Genomic DNA, 20,845 nt, shown 5'->3' with positions numbered 1-20,845 from the left:
GTTGCTAGGTCAGCAACGAGCAGGGGTTATTTTTAATTTTTAATTGACGGGTGCTCACCCCGCCACGGGCTGGCCTCGAACCCATGATCTCATGGTCAGAGTGATTTATTGCAGCTGCTCAACAGCCTGAGCCACAGCCCGGCCCCAGAAGTCCCAGATAAATAAATAACCAGAAGTCCCAGAACTAGATGCTCTGTGCCAGAATTCTGATGTTTTGGTCTATAGACCTCCAGCACAGGGTGTCAACACTACAGCAAATGTTTTATCCTTGGCTATGACACCTGGCCATGCAGGAGCTGAGGATGAAACATATTTCTTGGTATGCGGCCCCATACTCCTCTGTATGTGGCCACATGCGGCCACGTGTCATTGAAAATGGCTATGTGTGTCAGTGCTGACACGCGTGTCATAGGTTCACCATCACTGAACTAGGAAATGGCCAACAGGTCTTAGGACAGTGATGGCCAACCTATGACACGCGTGTCAGCACTGACACGCCTAGCCATTTTTGCTGACACGCTGCCGCATGCAGATTGATTGGATGACTAATGTCTTTTGTGGCCAAATTTGGTGTGATTTGGTCCAGTGGTTTTGTTGTTTACTCCATGGGAATTATGCACATTACACACACACACACACACACACACACACACGTGTGTGTGTGTGTGTGTGTGTATATATATATATATATATAATCATTCTATTATTCTATTATTATTGTAGCATATTATTATATTATTACTATTATATTATTATTATATTATTCATTATTCATGACTACATTGAAACTACAATAGAGAGAAATCAGTTTTTATCTTTGTGTTTACGCGGCCTGCCCTTGTTTTATTGTTTTCTGATTTCTTGATGTAATGCCTATTATCATTTATTGTATTTTTTAATGGTGCTATGATATGTTGTTTTTATATCTTATTATATCTTATATCTTATTATGTTGTATTGCTCTGGGCATGGCCCCATGTTAGCCGGCCCGAGTCCCTGTTGGGGAGATGGTGGCGGGGTATAAATAAAGTTTTATTATTATTATTATTATTATTATTATTATCATCATCATCAGTGTGGAAATTGCAAGAGGTACCATAGATTGTTGTACATGGAAATAATGGTAGTAAATAGTTTTTGATTTATTGAATACAGTTATATATTACAACTAGCTGTGCCTGGCCACGCGTTGCTGTGGCTTTTTTTAGGTGGTTCCTTGTCTTAGAGGGGGGGGGTCATTTGTTGGGAGGTGTTAGGTGGCCCTGATTGTTTCCTGGATGGAATTCCTTTGTTTTCAGGGTGTTGCTCTTTATTTTGTGTTTTGAGATGAAAGAGTGATGATTACCGAATGGGTTTGGCCCTTCAAAGAGTGGATGTTTCCCTGTTTGAGAGGGGGGGGAATCCTTTGTTGAGCATAAGAACGTAGAGACGTGGATGAGGGGTTGTGTTGTCAATTTTCTAGGTTGGGGGGCCTTTAGTTTTGTTGTTTTGCCCAGTGGAGCGACACCATTATCCTTTTATATATATAGACTAGCTGTGCCCGGCCACACGTTGCTGTGGCGAAGTATGGTGGTATGGGAAATAAAGTATCTTATATTATGTGCTTAGAACTGGATTATATGAGGCCCCTTCTACACAGCTGTATAAAATGCACACTGAAGTGGATTATATGGCAGTGTGGAGTCAAGATAATCCAGTGCAAAGCAGATAATATAAGATTATAAATGGGTTATATAGCTGTGTGGAAGGACCTTGAGTATGCACTGCCATATAATCCAGTTAAAATCAGATAATCTGTATTTTATAGGCAGTGGGGAAGAGGCCTAAGTGAGGCCTAACTCTGCCTGTCCCCTGGGCTGAGTGGGTTGCCAGGAGACCAAGTGGGCGGAGCTTAGCCTTCTAACTGGCAGCAATTGGATAAAAACAATTATTCTTCTCCCTCTAATTAGGACTTTATTTTTCTTTTCTTTTTGTTGTATGAACGTAGCGGCATGGATGAGGGGCTGTGCTGCCAAGTTTAGTGTTTCTGGGATGTGTAGTTTTGTTGTTTTGTCCTAGGCCGAAATTTCATTGCCATTTTATATACATAGATTATATATTTTTGTTATTTAAACTATATATATTGTGAAATTATGGTTTTTTCTCTCGAAGTGACACACCACCCAAGTCAGGCTAGGTTTTTTGGTGAATTTTGACACACCAAGCGCAAAAGGTTGCCCATCCTTGTCTTAGGAACTCTGTGCAAGGAACAATCTCAATGTGGGGACCAAGTTGAATCTTTTCAAGTATTTCCACAAACAGATGTCAGGAGGGAGGGAACAGATGAGGGATACAGAGAGAAAGTTCTGAATGTAAGATCCAAATTTCTAGAGCTTATTCTAACTTGAGCTGCCTAGGCTCCTGTTGGCAACAGATGAAGGAGATACCAGCATTCAAAGTAGAAACCAGACTAATCCTCACTAAAGAGGTTAGCTGGGATCATCAGTACTGAGATGTGCTATACCTGGACACTGCCAGCAAATGCCAGTGTAATCGCTATACTGAGATTGCTGGAGAAACAGAAAGCTACAGACTATGCTACTAAGAAGCCCCACGAAATGAAACTCCAGCTAGAATCTATTCTGAAAACAGAATAAACCCATCAATCGTACAATGAGCTGGAGCGACACCTGTTTAAAGTGTAAGTACAAGCATCAGGGGGGAAAACATCTGGAGTCATGAATGCATTCGAAAAAATATATTTTACGCACATTGTAAATTGATTGTCACAGTGACTGTCGAAAATGGACTAAGGAAATAAACAGATGGGCTTCTACAAGGAGCTTGATAATATCACAGCCTGCACTAACAAAAGGAGATGGTATGATGAAAAGTTTTCACCAAATCATAATAAATGACTGTTGTGAGTGTACAACAGGGCCAGTCCTGCTATTAGATATAGTGAAGCATGGCTGCCTCGGGAAGATTTTTAATATCATAAAAAGATAGCAAACTGTTCATTTTAAATTCATCACAAAATAGTTTTACAGCTGATGATATGAGAGATGTACCATATTTTGGCTGGCTTCGGCTATTATTTAAAGGAGATATTTGTTTCTTTGCCTTAGCCAAATGCCTTGGCTGGACACTGGTGTGCTATGCATAGCTTGGCGCTTTGCAAAATGGGTTGGACTGATTAAAAATCTTTCCTATTTTTGTTTTAATTGTAATCTGCACTTTCCCCTAGGCAGCAGGATATTCTTGGTTTTTTTTTTAGTGGATTTGGAATTAAGCAATTAAAAGATCACCCAGAGAACTAGAGTTGCTTACTTGAACTGTGCTATAATGGATGCTGATAACATTTCAAAGGAATTACCTGCTCCTCTAGAACTTGGTGATTTCTTTGGGTAATTGGGCAAAACAGAAAGGTCATTTTAAAGGTAAAATTGGAAAGGATTATGCTTCTGTGTAGTATATACAAATGCCTTTAAGAAATCTCTTGAAACAGGTGTATGAAATGGCTTTGAATTTTAAAATAGTATTTATTCTACAGTACATGTATATGCAAACGAGACCCGGTGGTGAAGTGTGTTCAATGGAGATGAGCACCAACCCCCAGAGTCGGACACGACTGGACTTAACGTCAGGGGAAAACCTTTACCTTAACCTATATATATTTGATAATGGGCCAGAGGCTGGTCAAGTCCAGGATTCTGCTGCCGCAATGGCTAACCAATTGCCACTGGGAAGCTGACAAGCAGTACAGGATTACTGTGGTGTATCCCCACCTACCAACTGATATTTACAACTTTGCTTTTTCTGATATTGGGGTACGACCTAGTTGCTGTCATACTAGTAGCCATGCAGAAGGCCTTTCTCCCCGTATTAATCGGTACATGTGCAAAATACATAGTTAACTGTTGCTGGGAAGGTAAAATTTATTCCTCTGAAGTTATGATCCAATGTATCTTGTGAAATTTGGGATGAAGAAGTAAATGCTTTCCATCATCCTTGCCCTCTTCATCTCCAATGGGCCTTCAGTATCTTCTGGAGTTTGGTTTCAGGACTCCTCATGGATACCAACAATTTAGCTTGTAAATCGCCTAGAGCATCTTGGATAGAGGGTGATTAATAAGTAATTAGATGATGATAATGATGATGATGATGATGATGATGATTTGTGGATGCTCAAGTCCCATTATTCACAATTGAAGTCCAGCTAGAATTTGGAGGATCTCGCCCAAAGGAAAAGAGCCCACAGACGCACCAAATAAGGGTCCGATACTATGGCGAGAAAAAGAGAGCCTCTAGATAAAGAATTCCCCTTGAATTTTCCAAATAAATCTCACCAGAGCTGAAGAAAATGCCACCGAGTTGTTTATTGTGATCCAGCTGGAAAGGATGTCAAACCGTGATAATTCATCAAGCAGACATACCACACAAAGCATTACAGTACAATTTATAGCAGAAGAACAGGCGGTCAATTTCGAATTTCCCGTTCCCGCCCCCCTCTGCCGGCTTCGCACTGATTGGCTCTTGTTGTCACCTGGAGAGAAGGCGTGGACGCCTCAGCCAATCAGAAAGCCAGCGCCGCTTCGGCCTCTCAGCCAATCGGGAGTGAGGAGGCAGTCCGAGCAAGAAACAAAGGACCGAGAATGGAATTTGAGAGGATTATAATGACTCATGGAGCCCCGGTGGCAAAGTGCGTTAAAGCACTGAGCTGCAGACAGAAAGGTCCCAGGTTCAAATCCCAGGAGCGGAATGAGCTCCCGCTGTTAGCCCCAGCTCCTGCCAATCTAGCAGTTCAAAAACATGCAAATGTGAGTAGATCAATAGGTACAGCTCCGGCAGGAAGGTAACAGCGCTCCATGCAGTCATGCCGGCCACATGACTTTGGAGGTGTCTACGGACAACGCCGGCTCTTCACCTTAGAAATGGAGATGAGCACCACACCCCAGAGTCAGACATGACTGGACTTAACGTCAGGGGAAACCTTTACCTTTACTTATAATGACTCAGTGGGTGTCCGGCAGTTGGTGATAACCCCTGGGGATCCTCCAGCCATCTAGGCATTATTTCAAGTAGTTAGAATATACATCTGAGTCTGATGTGGATGTCAGGATCCAGATTTTCCAGGAACTGGATATGGAAGCAAATAGGCGGGATTATGATAGTAGTTTCGGCCAGGGTGCAGAGACAAAGAAAGAGGCAGTTTGGGACAATCTCAGCTTTTCAAAGGCAGATTGTCCCTCATTGGAATATGACAGGATTACTCCTGTCCGAAGCCTGGAGAGGATGTCTATTGTTCTTATCCATGCAAAGAGTCTTTTGGTTGAGTCCTTTTGTCAAGGGATTATTCACCCTTGGAAATGCGAAAGTTTCCCTGGGGGCTAGGGGACTGGGGTCACACAGGGGTGGCACTTCATATTTTATAGTTCATATATGGGGCATTGGGGAAAGGGAGACATGCAAGGGATATTCATGGAGAAGAAAGATATCATATTGACCCATTGGGGCCGGGCTGTGGCGCAGGCTTGTGAGCAGCCTGCTGCAATAAATTAATCTGACCATGAGGTCATGAGTTCGAGGCCAGCCCGTGGCAGGGTGAGCACCCGTCAATAATAATAGTAATAAAATAGCCCTTGCTGGTTGCTGACCTAGCAACCCGAAAAATAGTTGCATCTATCAAGTAGGAAATAAGGTACCACTTATAAAGTGGGAAGGCAAATTTAACTAATTTATGAGGTTGGAATGAGGAAGTGCCATCACAGTGGATGATGAAGCAGCTGCTCCCCCCTGTGGCCAGAATCGAACATCCCCTCAGGAGAAGGTTAAATTGTGTCTGCGTCTGTTTCTGTCTCGGTTCTATGTGTATATGGGCATTGAATGTTTGCCCTATATGTATATAATGTGATCCGCCCTGAGTCCCCTTCGGGGTGAGAAGGGTGGAATATAAATACTGTAAATAAATAAATAAATAAATAAATCCCACCCACCAAAGAGTCCAAGATAAGTTCATATATCACAAGGGAAAACATGGGATCCAGGGGAGAAAAGGTTAGTTTTCCCTATCCCCAATAAATCTAATAATAAAATGATAAAGTGATAGTGTATAAAAGTTTATAAAAAGCCCCAAAAAAGGGTTGATTTGGAGCCCATGGAGCTGGTTAAAAGGAAAAGCAGGGTGGAGGGTAAGTTATAGTTTCCCAAGGGTTAGGGGGAGAGAGATAGAGCCTTTTGGGGCTCAAAGGGGGGGGAGGAGAATCCCAAACCCCAGAATCAGAAAAGAGAAATACATACCAGTAATACATGCAACAGTGAAAGGGAGAAAAAGGTGACACAACACTTGTTTTTCTGGTTTTTCTTCTTCTACGACCCTAGAGATGATTATATCAACCCAGATGTATAGGGATGCAAATTTTCTTCTGCCAGCTCAGACAATAGCTGGGTCATTAGAGTTTTGGCCAAGTCAAAAAGTCACTTTGTCGCATGCAACCTGGATCCCAACCTATTTTACTGGTCTACCTCATATTTATATGTGAACCTTATTATAAATCATCTTTTTGTGCAAAAGGGGGGGATCCTTGTTCAGCATCACAATGACATAGTAAAATGGTGACCCTTTTAAAAAGGGAAGCAGGTTCACTTCCTTTTTACACCCTCTCAGAACCTCCAGACTTATTATTTACAGTATTTATATTCCGCCCTTCTCACCCCGAAGGGGACTTAGGGCGGATCACATTGTACACATATAAGGTAAACATTCAATGCTATATAACATAGAACAGAGACAGAGAAAGACACAGAGGCAATTTAAACCTCCTCCAGTTTTCCAGCTTCCTGAGGGTATGCTTGATTCCGGCCACAGGGGAAGCAGCTGCTTCATTATCCACTGTGACGGCAACTTCCTCATTCCAACGGCAGCTGGATGATTTTTATGGTGTTGTAAATTAGCCTTCCCACATATAAGGGCCGGGCTGTGGCGCAGCTGGCTAGTAACCAGCTGCAATAAATCACTACTGACCAAGAGGTCATGAGTTCGAAGTCCGGGTCGGGTTAAGCCCCCGACCATTAAATAGCCCAGCTTGCTGTTGACCTATGCAGCCCCGAAAGACAGTTGCATCTGTCAAGTAGGGAAATTTAGGTACGCTTTATGCGGGAGGCTAATTTTACAACATCATAAAACTGCCAGCAAAACACGAGGAAATGAATGAGGAAGTACAGCCACTAGTGGACAGTGAAGCAACAGCTCCCCCTGTGGCCGGAATCGTGAAGCTGGAAAAAAATGTTAAATACCTCTGTGTCTGTCTATATATGTTGTTTGTCTGTTGGCATTGAATGTTTGCCATATATGTGTTCATTGTAATCCGCCCTGAGTCCCCTTCGGGGTGAGAAGGGCAGAATATAAATACTGTAAATAAATAAGTAAATAAAATAAGTGGTACCTAAATTTCCTACTTGATAGATGCAACTATCTTTCGGGTTGCTTAGGTCAGCAACAAGCAGGGGCTATATTTTATTTTTAATTGTCGGGTGCTCACCCCAACATGGGCTGGCCTCGAACTCATGACCTCTTGGTCAGAGTGATTTATCGCAGCTGGCTGCTAACCAGTCTGCGCCACAGCCCAACTTGAGTGAATTCATGGAGTCATTGATTTTAAGATGAGACAGGGGGGTTGTGGGAACCCCTACCACCACCACTACTACTAACAATTCCTCCCCGTTGCTCTGTTTCGCCGGCAATCACCCATCACAAGGAGGGAATGGAACACAACACATTGGCGCCCTGTCCTTGCCCCTATTAGATGGGTAAGAGGCAGAAAAAAAAGATGTCACCAGAGCACGTCCTAGGTATTTTTCAAGTGTAGGCAAACAGAATTTTGGCACCCCCCCCCCAACCAATCACTGAAAAATAAAAGCGTTGGATAAGCGAAAATGTTGGATAATAAGGAGAAATTAAGGAAAAGCCTATTAAACATCAAATTACATTAAGATTTTACAAATTAAGCACCAAAACATCATGTTTTACAAGAAATCAACAGAAAAAGCAGTCCCGACGGCGCTCCCATATGTTTTGCGCCTGAAGCGACCACTTAAATCGCCTCATTGTTGGACCGGCTCTGGATGTCACCAGCAGCAGGCAAATGGAATATTTAAAAAGAATTGTGACTCACCATAAGAACTCCAAGTTTGCTGTTTGTTCAAAGATATGAAGTTCCACAGCAAAAGAGTGTTATGTGTAAAAAATACACAAATAATTTGCTCTTCAACAGCACTTGAAAACTGTGTTTCCCCCCTTCTTTCTGCCCTTCTGCTTGTCATCCCCTGCTTTCCCCCTTCCCTCTCCCTTCAGCCTCATTGTCCTGAATAATAATGTTTCCTCTCTCCTAACATGAATACATTTCCCTTTCCATGCTGAAGGATTTTTGAGACTGGAGGAAGTAACCAAGGCAAAGTAGATGGATCTTGAAAACAAGCCATTGAGAAGAAGCTCTTAAGAGAGCTCATGCAAAGCATCTTATTCCTGAATATCATTGCTTGTGTGCCAGAATCTTTAGGTGCCAATTTTTTGAATTTAAAAGAGGACCTAGTGAAGCTGAAATAGAGGAACAATTGCCTCCTTTGAAGACTAAGATTGGTTCAAGTTTTGGGTCAGTAACAGCTACTGCTGTCTTTCTTTTGCTGGCTGCCTTTGCTTTCAGATGGAGATTGGGCAGGCATTCTGGTGCTATCCGTCATGATTTGCTGGCTCATCAGAGACCGACTGAAAGAAAAGAACCTGAGCGGGAAGTATGTCTTCATAACTGGATGTGACAGTGGCTTTGGCCGTGCTTTGGCTAAACACCTTGACAGGAATGGGTTCCGCATCATTGCTGCTTGTCTCTCAGAGAAGGGATGTCAGGAGCTGATGGCCAGCACCTCTCAGTCCTTGAAAACAGTATTACTCAATCTGACTGACCCTTCCAGTATTGATGACGCAGTGAAGTTTGTGAGAAAAGAGACTGAGGATATAGGTAAGTGCATACACTTAAACTTTCCCAGTTTGGCAGAAACTATCATGATGATCTGGGCCTGAATATATTGCACAAGATTTCCCTAGCCTAAAATGATACATTTTAATATATTGGTTTTATGGTTCCCGTTCCCTTGATCTGGTCATGTAAGTGTGATTTATTGTTATAATTGTATTATTTTACTTTGTTTAATAATGTGTATTATGTTGTTATGTAATGTTTGTGTTTGCTTTTATGACTGTAAACCGCCCTGAGTCCCATCCGGGAGATAGGGCGGTATATAAATAAAGTTTTATTATTATTATTATATGATTCATCCACAATCAGAGCCTTAAAATGTCCCTGCTTCTCTTTTCTCCTCCCTATTGTCCTCAGCTTATTTCAATTGCTGCAAATTGAGTTCAAGGTGCAAAAGTAATCTGAAATCAGTTTACTTGATAGGAGGAGAAGAATCTTTCCCTTCTACATAGGCTCAAGAAAAAGTAAATGGCTGTAGCCTCACCAAGCTTGTGTGTTATAGTCTCGCCAAGCTTTTTTTTTCATACCTCATTGTCTCATTAATAACCTTTTCCATTTTTATCATAGTCTGATGTTGTTTGGCTGCACATGTCTTGGTATTCAACTATTTATTTATTATTTATTTATTTACAGTATTTATATTCCGCCCTTCTCACCCCGAAGGGGACTCAGGGCTGATCACATTACACATATAAGGCAAACATTCAATGCCTTTAACATAGAACAAAGACAAGGCAAACATAGGCTCCGAGCTGGCCTCGAACTCATGACCTCTTGGTCAGAGTGATTTGTTCAGTTCAGCTATTTATTACGGTCTATGACCAGAATATATAGAAATTGGCACAGGTGCCCGAAAAGGGGAATCGCAGTTCCCATAAAAGTCAGATAAAAGAACAAGTTAAAAACATGCTATAATAAAAACAAATTAAAAGCAGACTATTAGCAGGGTCAGCTAATAGTAAATATTGATCCACTAAGTGGCTCTGGAAGGGGATAGAGGGAACATTTGCAATCTTTCAGTTATAACAGATTGCTCTGGCTACAGGCCCTGTGGGGTCAGTCATCGTCCGTCTGATGGAAATTGCTGCTGCACAGAACCTGGCGACACTATAGGTTATTGCAGAACAGGAGTCTGAGAGCAGCAGAGAGGTGTAGTATCTTTCAGTGCGGCCTGGATGTTTTAAAAGCCAAGGAGTGATGAAATTGATTCTAATATCTCTATAAAACATACACTGGAGGAGCACATGCTCAATAGTTTCGATATGGCCAGACTCACAAGGGCATAGTCTCTCCGGAGCAGGGGTCGGAGCAGGGGTCTTCCGGTACCTCCCCTCCAGTACTGCCGATGGGAGGGCATGACATCTTGCAAGAGTGAAGGCTTTACGATGATTAGGCATCTCCAGGTTTGTTAAATAAGCCATGGGAGCAATGGTATATCTGTTGTCTGCACTAATGTTAAAGACTGGAGAGCAAGCTAAATCAGATTGTCGCTCTGTGTCCAGGATCTGTTGTCTGATGTGGACCTTAGCTTGGTCCCATCCCATGCTTAATAGAGTGATTTGTTGCAGTTGGCTGCAGCTGGCTGGCTGCTCACCAGCCTGCGCCACAGCCCGGGCCTATACTATGAAGTACTGGAGGATGCAACATGATCACCAAACCTACAGGACTGGCACCTGTGGTTACACCTCTACAAAATATGTCCCCTCTAAGAATTTTCCAGCTTCACAAAGTGATAACGTATATTTCTGCCAGAGGTTACTATAGAACCATAGCACCCTAGGGGACCAAGCAAATTTGTAAAGAGAATAACACTCTAGGAATTTCCCAGGTTCCCCAGTGTAAATCTATGGTAACTTCCAGAGGAAATTGTTCATTTCAGTAGGGTTTACTGTTATACATATTTCCGATTTCCATGTTAATTTTAGGGATATATCATCTGCAAATATGGGGGCCGACTTGTACCTAAGTGTCATCACATTTCTCTATCAACTCCAGAACCTATCAACACTCTCATTTCTATAACGCTCCAAAGACAAAGCAATCATATATTAGGACTATAGGACATCACATATTTCTATAAAATATGTACTGTTTTCACATTATATACAAAATTCTTTTTGTTGTTAAATGCTAATGATAACAGTGTAATTAGAATGCTAATTATAACAGCATTCTGGGACAGGTTTCTGACCTGATATTACTCATTCCTTCAGTTTATGTGCTGACAAAATTATCCTTTCTAAAATTATCTGCAGGATTGTATGGTTTAGTCAATAATGCTGGGAGATCCATGCCCATGGCCCCCACTGACTGGATGCAGCTGGAAGATTTCCGCACCACTTTGGATGTCAATCTAATGGGTCTTATTGGGGTCACTTTGAAGCTCCTCCCACTTCTGAAAAAATCTAGAGGAAGAATAGTTAATGTGTCAAGTGTTTTGGGCCGTTTGGCATGCATCGGCGGTGGCTATTGTGTGTCAAAGTGTGGAGTGGAGGCCTTCTCTGATAGTCTGCGGTGAGTCCCTGTAGATTTGAGGATAATAGATTTTGGGTGAAAGGCCTCTGTGTTCAAACCTTTGAACATCTAGCAACTCACACTAAGATGATCTATAGTATAATTTGAATTAAAACACAAGCAAATGTCATTTCTAAGTACAACTGTTTATATGATACCCTAGATCTCAACTAAGTATCCTACAGGGATGCTGGAACTATCTTCTCTCTCTCTCTCTCCCTCTCTCTCTCTCTCTCTCTCTCTCTCTCTCTCTCTCTCTCTCTCTCTCTCTAGTGATGGTATCAAGGCAGCAGACAAAACAACAAAAGTAAACACCCCACAACCTCGAAAATTGACAGCACAACCCCTCATCCATGCCTCTAGGTTGATACAACAAAAAGAAAAGAAAAAATAAAGTTCTAATTAGAGGGAGAGGAATAATTTTTTTTATCCAATTGCTGCCAGTTAGAAGGCTAAGCTCCGCTCACTTGGTCTCCTAGCAACCCACTCAGCCCAGGGGACCCTTTACCTTAACTACCACCAATTCCTCAATACTTTATTTCCCATACCACCATACTTCGCCACAGCAAAGCATGGCCGGGCACAGCTAGTATCTATATATATAAAAGAGTGATGGCATCACGGCAATTCACAAAACAACAAAAGTACAGGCCCCCCAACCGCAAAATTTGACAACACAACCCATCATCCATGCCTCAAGGTTGATACAACAAAAAGAAAAGAAAAATAAAGTCCTAATTAGAGGGAGAGCAATATTTTTTTTTATCCAATTGCTGCCAGTTTAGAGGGCTAATCTCTGCCCACTTGGTTGCCTAGCAACCAAGGGACAGCCAGGTTTCAGTTAGGGGACAGGCAGATTTAGGCCTCACTTAGACTTCTTCCAAAGATTATCTAATTTGCACTGGATTATATGGCAGTGTAGACTCAAGGCCCTTCCACACACTATATAACCCATTTATAATCTTATATTATCTGCTTTGCACTGGATTATCTTGACTCCACACTGCCATATAATCCACTTTAGTGTGCATTTTATACAGCTGTGAAGAAGGGGCCTCAGATAACCCAGTTATGAGCAGATAATATAAGATTAGAAATATACAGTAGAGTCTCACTTATCCAACGTAAACAGGCCGGCAGGATAAGTGAATATGTTGGATAATAAGAAGGGATTCAGGAAAAGCCAATTAAACATCAAATTAGGTAATCGTTATACAAATTAAGCACCAAAACATCATATTATACAACAAATTTGACAGAAAAAGTAGTTCCATGCGCAGTAATGCTATGTAGTATTTACAGTAGAGTCTCACTTATCCAACACTCGCTTATCCAACGTTCTGGATTATCCAACGCATTTTTGTAGTCAATGCTTTCAATATATCGTGATATTTTGGTGCTAAATTCATAAATACAGAAATTACTATATAGCATTACTGTGTACTGAACTACCTTTTCTGACAAATTTGTTGTCTAACATGATGTTTTGGTGCTTAATTTGTAAAATCATAACTTAATTTGATGTTTAATAGGGTTATCCTTAATTCCTCATTATCCAACATATTCGCTTATCCAACGTTCTGCCAGCCCGTTTATGTTGGATAAGTGAGACTCTACTGTACTGTATTTACAAATTTACCACTAAAATATCACAATGAATTTAAAACACTGACTACAAAAGCATTGATTATGAAAAGGCAGACTGCGTTGGATAATCCAGAACATTGTATAAGCGAATGTTGGATAAGTGAGATTCTTCTTTAATATGAAATAATTACTGGGATAGAATAATGCAGAACAATATAATCTCTAAAACCAGGACAGTAAATGAACAGGGGAATTCCACACAGGAAACAATCGGGGCCAGCTGACACCTCCCAACAAAGTATTCCCATCATCAAAGTCTGGCAAATCCTGTTTTCTCAGGGCCACAGACAGTAGAAGCACATAAAATATCGCAAACAACACCACTCTGAAAACAAGGGAATTCCAGACAGGAAACAATCAGGGCCAGCTAACACCTCCCAACAAAAAATTCACTCAGGGAGGAAACAGCCAGGCTTTAAAGCTGCAAGGCCATTACATCCTAATCATTTTTCCTAATTGGAGCATTCATACTTGCCTCCAACAAACAAAAAAACCCAATCAGAAATATTGTATATTCACAACCTTTAGGAAATAATATCCCCTGATGGCGCAGCGTGTTAAAGTGCTGAGCTGCTGAACTTCTGGACCGAAAGGCCGCATGTTTGAATTGGGGATCAGAGTGAGCCCTCACTGTTAGCCCCAGCTTCTGCCAACCCAGAAGTTCGAAAACATGCAAATGTGAGTGCATCAATAGGTACTGCTCCGGTGGGAAGGTAACGCCGCTCCATGTAGTCATCCCACATGACCTTGGAGGAGTCTACGGACAACGCCGGCTCTTCGGCTTAGAAATGGAAAAGAGCACCAACCTCCAGAGTCAGACACGACTGGACTTAATGTCTGGGGAAAACCTTTACCCTTGACCTTAACTACCACCAATTCCTCAATACTTTATTTCCCATACCACCAGACTTCGCCACAGCAACGCGTGGCCGGGCACAGCTAGTATATATATAAAAATGTTCTGACCGTTTTCCCCTTAACTTAAACAACAAAACTACATGAGCAAATAACACCAAATTTGGCCACAAAAGACATAGTCACCCAGTCTGTGTTTTTACATCAAAAAAACCAAGAAAAATAAAGTCCTAATTAGAGGGAGAGGAATAACTGTTTTTTTCCCATTGCTGCCAGTGAGAAGGGTAAGCTCACCCACTTTGTCTCCTAGCAACCCACTCAGCCATTTAATGGCGCCCAGGGCCTCTTCAATCAGGCCTCTTCCACGCTGCCTATAAAATACAGATTAAGGTAAAGGTAAAGGTTTTCCCCTGACATTGAGTCCAGTCGTAACCGACTCTGGGGGTTGGTGCTCATCTCCATTTCTAAGCCGAAGAGCCGGCGTTGTCCATAGACACCTCCAAGGTCATGTGGCCGGCATGACTGCATGGAGCGCCCTTACCTTCTCGCTGGAGCGGTACCTATACAGATTATCTGATTTGAACTGGATTATATATGGCAGTGTAGACTCAAGGCCCTTCCACACAGCTTTATTGCCCATTTATAATCTTATATTATCTGCTTTGAGCTGGATTATCTAGAAAGGATGCCCTGTGTAGAAAGTGGCCAGGCTTTTAAGCTGCAAGACTATTCAATGCAGTTCAAGCTGGCCAAACAAGGATTCCCCTACAAAGGAAGTAGCCAGGATTCAAAGCGGCTCTTTGATTGAGGGTGCCACTCCGGCTACTCCAGAAAATGGCCAGACTCTGAGGCTGCAAGGCTATTCACTGCTATTCCACCTGGCCAACAAATTATTCCCATAAGCCACAGCAACGCGTGGCCGGGCAACGCTAGTATTTCCTATAATCCCTGGTTGAATAATTATGATCCATTTACCCCCAACTTAGTATGGAGGATGCTAAATTGGGGGATGTTGTAATAGTCAACTGTTCAGTAGTTTTGGGATTTGAATCCTTAAGAAATACAGGACAAACCAGTCAAAGTCATGAGCATTTAAACTATTTTTAAGGAATGTCCTTCACAAGTTGTGTCTTCTTGAATGTGGAGGAGTTTCTGAAAGAGAACTGAGGTTTTAACTTCACATAACTATACAGTAGAGTCTCGCTTATCCAACGTAAACAGGCTGGCAGAATGCTGGATAAGTGAATCTGTTGGATAATAAGGAGAGATTAAGGAAAAGCCTATTAAACATCAAATTAGGTTATGATTTTACAAGCACCAAAACATCATGTTATACAACAAATTTGAGAGAAAACATAGTTCAATACGCAGTAATGCTATGTAGTAATTACTGTATTTATGAATTTAGCACCAAAATATCACAATGTATTGAAAACATTGACTACAAAAATGCGTTGGATAATCCAGAATGTTGGACAAGCGAGTGTTGGATAAGTGAGACTACTGTATCTGCTTTTTTTTTAAAACTGAACCATTGCAAGTGAATTGTTTATTTGGTAGCTGATGGTGGTTAAACAAGTGAGACAGAAGCTAGAACGTCAATAGCGGAAAACTCAGAGTAAATCTGATCTAACACAAGCTGAAGCCCAGTGCAGTGGCATCACTAGAACACAAATTGGTTGAAAGAAACTGGCTAGATATCAGTTTGTTTCCAGACATGGTTCAGAGTGCCCTATATAACTTTGACACAGACTTTCTGAAAGAGCAGATAGCACAGGCTAGTATAATCTCCCAGATGGTCTTTTCCAGTTCCTCCTTGCATAGTGGCACTTCTCCATGCAATCCCAGCTGATGGCTCTTGTTCCTTCCCCTGGCCAATCTGTGTCTAGGAGGGGAGGGATGTTGGTAACAGTCTGGATCCAGTTCTGCTGCTTTGAGGGAAAATGTCACCTCTTAGACCTCCTCCAGTACATGGCAGATGGGAGAGAAAACCTCGGAGAAGAATAAGGTAAAGGTAAAGGTTTCCTCTGACATTAAGTCTAGTCGTGTCTGACTCTGGGGGTTGGTGCTCATCTCCATTTCTAAGCTGAAGCATTGTCTGTAGACACCGCCAAGGTCATGTGGCCAGCTTGACTGCATGGAGCACCCTTACCTTCCCGCCAGAGCAGTACTTATTGATCTACTCACATAGGCATGTTTTCGAACTGCTAGGTTGGCAGAAGCTGAAGCTAAAAGCGGGCGCTCACTCCACTCCCGGGATTTGAACCTGGGACCTTTCAGTCCACTTGGAGACACCTTGGAGGTGTCTACGGACAACGCCGGCTATTCAGCTTAGAAATGGAGATGAGCACCAACCCCCAGAGTCGGTCACGACTAGACTTAACGTCAGGGGAAACCTTTACCTTTACTTTTACCTAATGTTTTCAATGTCTCTGTTTTTAAAATGTTAATCTTTAAGTATTTTAAATTTATATTTTATATGTGTTTTAAGACATTGAATTGTTGCCATATGTAAACCGCCTTGAGTCCCCTTCGGGGTGAGAAAGGCGGGGTATAAAGAGGGTAAATATATAAATAAATAAATAAACTCTCCCAGACTGTAGAAACCCTTTCCACAGGAGGCTAAGCAAGTTACCTTCTCTGCTTTCTGCAGTAAACCAACAAAGCCGCCATTTAAACTTCTCTATTACTGAACTTCTCTATTTCTTTGTGACTGTTAAAGGTTGTAATAATTCCATTTTATTCTACATTATTCAGACTTCTTCTGTAGAACATAGGGGCCGGGCTGTGGCGCAGGCTGGAGAACTGCAATAAATCACTCTGACCATGAGGTCATGAGTTTGAGGCCAGCACGTGGCGGGGTGATCACCCGTTAATTAAAAATAAAAAATAGCCCCTGCTCGTTGCTGACATAGCAACCCGAAAGATAGTTGCATCTATCAAGTAGGAAATAAGGTACCACTTATAAAAGTGGAGAGGCAAGTTTAACTAATTTCCGACATTGGAATGAGGAAGTGCCGTCAGAGTGGATGATGAAGCAGCTGCTCCCCCCTGTGGCCAGAATCGAACATCCCCTCAGGAGAAGGTTAAATTGCCTCTGCGTCTGTCTGTCTCTGTCTCGGTTCGATGTGTATATGGGCATTGAATGTTTGCCCTATATGTATATAATGTGATCCGCCCTGAGTCCCCTTCGGGGTGAGAAGGGCGAAATATAAATACTGTAAATAAATAAATAAACTTTTTGATCTGGGAAAGAAAAGACAGGAAATATCACACGAAGAAGTTTACAGAGTTGGAGCCTGAAACCTATTGATTAATTCCAACAAGAGTAGATGCACCAAATCAGTTCTTGAATGTTGGGTCAACCCAGATAAATTCCACTAACAGTATAAGTCTACTCTTGTTGGAACTAACAAGAGGACTCAATTTGATGGGCTTATGTTAGAGGATCTTAGATTTCAGTTGAACATTAAGAGAAAGGTACAGTAGTCTCTCACTTATCCAACATCCTGGATTATCCAACGCATTTTTGTAGTCAATGTTTTCAAAACATTGTGATATTTTGGTGCTAAATTCGTAAATACAGCATTACTGTGTATTGAATTATTTTTTTCTGTCAAATTTGTTGTATAACATTATGTTTTGGTGCTTAATTTGTAAAATCATAACCTAATTGGATGTTTAATAGGCTTTTCCCTAATCCCTCCTTATTATCCAACATATTCACTTATCCAACGTTCTGCTGGCCCGTTTCTGTTGGATAAGTGAGACTCTACTGTACTGACAGTAAACGGGCATAAATACCCCAAAGCACCAGATCCCATCTGATCTTGGAAGCTAAGCAAGGTCAGCCTTGGGAAGTATTTGGATGGATGGCCACCAAAGAAAACCAGGTACTACAGGCTATATTTCAGAGAAAGGTACTTGCAAAACCACATCTGAGAATTGGTTGCCTAAGAAAACCCATTGAAATTCATTGGGTTGTGTTATACACACATATAGGTAAAGGTTTCCCCTGATGTTAAGTCCAGTCATGTCTGACTCTGGGGGTTGGTGCTCATCTCCATTTCTAAGCCAAAGAGCTGGCATTGTCCGTAGACACCTCCAAGGTCATGTGGCCGGCATGACTCCATGGAGTGCCGTTACCTTCCCGCCGGAGCGGTACCTATTGATCTACTCACATTGGCATGTTTTCGAACTGCTAGGTTGGCAGGAGCTGGAGCTAACAGTGGCTGCTCACTCCGCTCCCGGGGTTTGAACCTGGGACCTTTCGGTCTCCAGCTCAGTGCTTTAACGCACTTCGCCACCGGGCTCCTATACACACACATACATTGACTGTAAAAACAGAAGCATTTCCTAGACGGCTGGCAAGCTCTTCCTCACTTTGTCACTACTAGGGACAAAGCTACAAGACTTACTTGAACTCTATGAGTGAGTAAAATATAATCCAAAAAGTAACACAATATGTCCCAAATATTCAGTTAGTGTTTTTTTTTCTTCCTTCATCCACTTCTAAACTGTACATTTTCCTTTCCATACATTTGTTTTAATTCATTTGATGAGGAGCCATGTTCTGGGAGAAGGCAGTCATTTCTAGATTTTTATTATCTTAATATCGAGTTTTCTCTTAACGATAGCTTGAAAGATTTTTTTATGAGTGCTTGAATTGAGAAAAACTATCCTATAGGATCATCATTTTCTGTTTTCCTCCTAGGAGAGACATGCATCATTTTGGAGTACAAGTGAGCATTATTGAGCCAGGATTCTTTAAGACTGGAGTAACTCATTTAGAATCCATTGAGAGAGAATTATTCAGGCTGTGGAACCAATTGACTCCAGAAGTCAGAGATTCATATGGGGAGAAATACTTCATTAAGTGTAAGTGCTAAGTAACAATGTTTGAGCCACACCCCAAGCTGTATACCCATTTTTAAAGAATTTGTTATAATATTCAGATGCATATGAAACCTGTGGTTTTGCGGAATTAGTTTGTAACAAATCTCTCCCTTTCATTCACCCAGTTCCCCTGCATCTTCTTTTCTAGAAATATTATATCTTACAGCTATGCATCTGTAGGGCTCTAGTTTCCATTTCTAAGCATGTTCCAGGCTAGGTTGTACAGTAGAGTCTCACTTATCTAACACTCGCTTATCCAACGTTCTGGATTATCCAACGCATTTTTGTAGTCAATGTTTTCAATACATTGTGATATTTCGGTGCTAAATTCATAAATACAGTGATTACTACATAGCATTGCTGCGTATTGAACTACTTTTTCTGTCAAATTTGTTGTTAAACATGATGTTTTGGTGCTTAATTTGTAAAATCATAACCTAATTTGATGTGTAATAGGCTTTTCCTTAATCCCTCCTTATTATCCAACATATTCGCTTATCCAACATTCTACCGGCCCGTTTATGTTGGATAAGTGAGACTCTACTGTACTTCTAAAATGTTAATTCTGGTTGCAATTTTGATTAGTTAGTTTGAATTTCCCACTATGGAAAACCCCCAAGAAAGATCTTTGCCTGTGTTTTATAATAGCCTGGTGGTTGCTCAATAAATTATGAAAGTCTTAAGTTTGGCAAAGAGGAAACAAAATAAATCATAGAATCATAGAATCATAGTAGAGTTGGAAGAGACCTCATGGGCCATCTAGTCCAACCCCCCGCTAAGAAGATATGATGGGGGAAAGCATAATGAAAGTGGTTTGTATTTTTATTTAAGGGCAAAATCCTTGTATCCTTTCTTCTTAACTTTTAAACCTTTTTTAAAAAAATAAGGAGCCTCCGATGGCCTAGGGGATAAAAGCCTTGTGACTTGAAAGTTGGGTTGCTGACCTGAAGGCTGCCAGGTTCGAATCCCACCCGGGGAGAGCACGGATGAGCTCCCTCTATCAGCTCCAGCTCCAAGCCTCCCACAAGGATGGTAAAACATCAAAACATCCGGGCGTCCCCTGGGCAACGTCCTTGCAGACGGCCAATTCTCTCACTCCAGAAGCAACTCAGGTTGCTCCTGACATGAAAAAAAGAAACCTTTTGAAATCTGAAGTTTTACTTTGTTGTCTGTTTTTGTTCTAGCAGATTTAAGGATGCAAAGATTATCGATGAACAAGCTTTGCGATGCTGATCTTTCAAAGGTCACACGATGTATGGAGCATGCCTTGATCGCAAAGTATCCGAGGACACGATATGGAGTTGGATGGGATGCAAAGCTTTTGTGGCTTCCACTCTCCTATGCCCCCACATTTTTGTCAGATATGATGCTGAGAATGCTTCTTCCATTGCCAAGAGACGGGAAGAATCAAGCATCTAGGTTTCAAATTGATGTTTGACCCCCAATCTACCAGTGTTTTGAAGCAGATGGATATTCATATGATCTTATCCAAGTTCTGTTTATACCATCTCATCACAATTATCTGATGGCAACATAGGAGAGAAACCTGTTTGGTCACCACATAAGTGGAAGTATGCTGGCAAGGAGTGAACCGGCCAAGGGTGCTGTGACCACAAAAGGAATAAATCAAGGCATTGGCACATAAACTACTTGAATGACATGCACATTTTCTGTCTTTTCTCACTCCCACAATCCTGGGGCAAGTGCAAGTGTTAGCACAGTGAGTCTACAGGATTCTACCCATACATCTTCTCATATGGCATAGTGTGTATATCTTGTAAAGCAGTGCTGGGAAACCTTTTGGATGACTCTTATAAACCCTCACTCTTGACTGCTGGCCTGGGGTTGTAGGGCATTAAAAGTCTAAACTATCAGGAGAATCAGTTTCTTTGTTCCTGCTGTATGCATTTGAAATGTGAATA

At 41.6% G+C, this 20,845-nt stretch overlaps 2 protein-coding genes across 4 annotated transcripts in view; one reads left to right on the top strand and one right to left on the bottom strand.

Moving 5' to 3' along the window:
• Nucleotides 1-8,307, bottom strand: part of abcb11 (ATP binding cassette subfamily B member 11) — a 168,147-nt gene extending 159,840 nt beyond the window's left edge. Inside the window, exon 1 of the mRNA XM_062964889.1 lies at nt 8,154-8,307. The gene's annotated coding sequence lies outside the window, so the exon portion shown is untranslated. The remainder of the gene's footprint in view (nt 1-8,153) is intronic.
• On the top strand, nt 2,386-20,797 carry LOC100557709 (retinol dehydrogenase 5). Of its 3 annotated transcripts, none has more exons than XM_062964914.1 (5): nt 2,386-2,680; nt 8,682-8,993; nt 11,267-11,525; nt 18,742-18,905; nt 20,108-20,797. In XM_062964914.1, the coding sequence occupies exons 1-5, from the start codon at nt 2,653-2,655 to the stop codon at nt 20,359-20,361; spliced, it is 1,017 nt and encodes a 338-aa protein (XP_062820984.1). In that variant the 5' UTR covers nt 2,386-2,652; the 3' UTR covers nt 20,362-20,797. The 3 variants fall into 3 exon arrangements, with proteins under 3 accessions (XP_062820984.1, XP_008117223.2, XP_008117222.1); XM_008119016.2 differs by having other exon boundaries at nt 2,391-2,680; nt 20,111-20,797; XM_008119015.2 differs by lacking the exon at nt 2,386-2,680 and having other exon boundaries at nt 8,440-8,993.
• The last annotated feature ends 48 nt before the right edge of the window (nt 20,798-20,845 follow it).

Source organism: Anolis carolinensis, chromosome 1, assembly GCF_035594765.1.
Source record: "Anolis carolinensis isolate JA03-04 chromosome 1, rAnoCar3.1.pri, whole genome shotgun sequence".
In the NCBI taxonomy this organism is placed as follows: Eukaryota; Metazoa; Chordata; class Lepidosauria; order Squamata; family Dactyloidae; genus Anolis; species Anolis carolinensis.
Note: the sequence above shows the minus strand (reverse complement) of the source record. Positions and strands in the feature narration are given on the sequence as shown.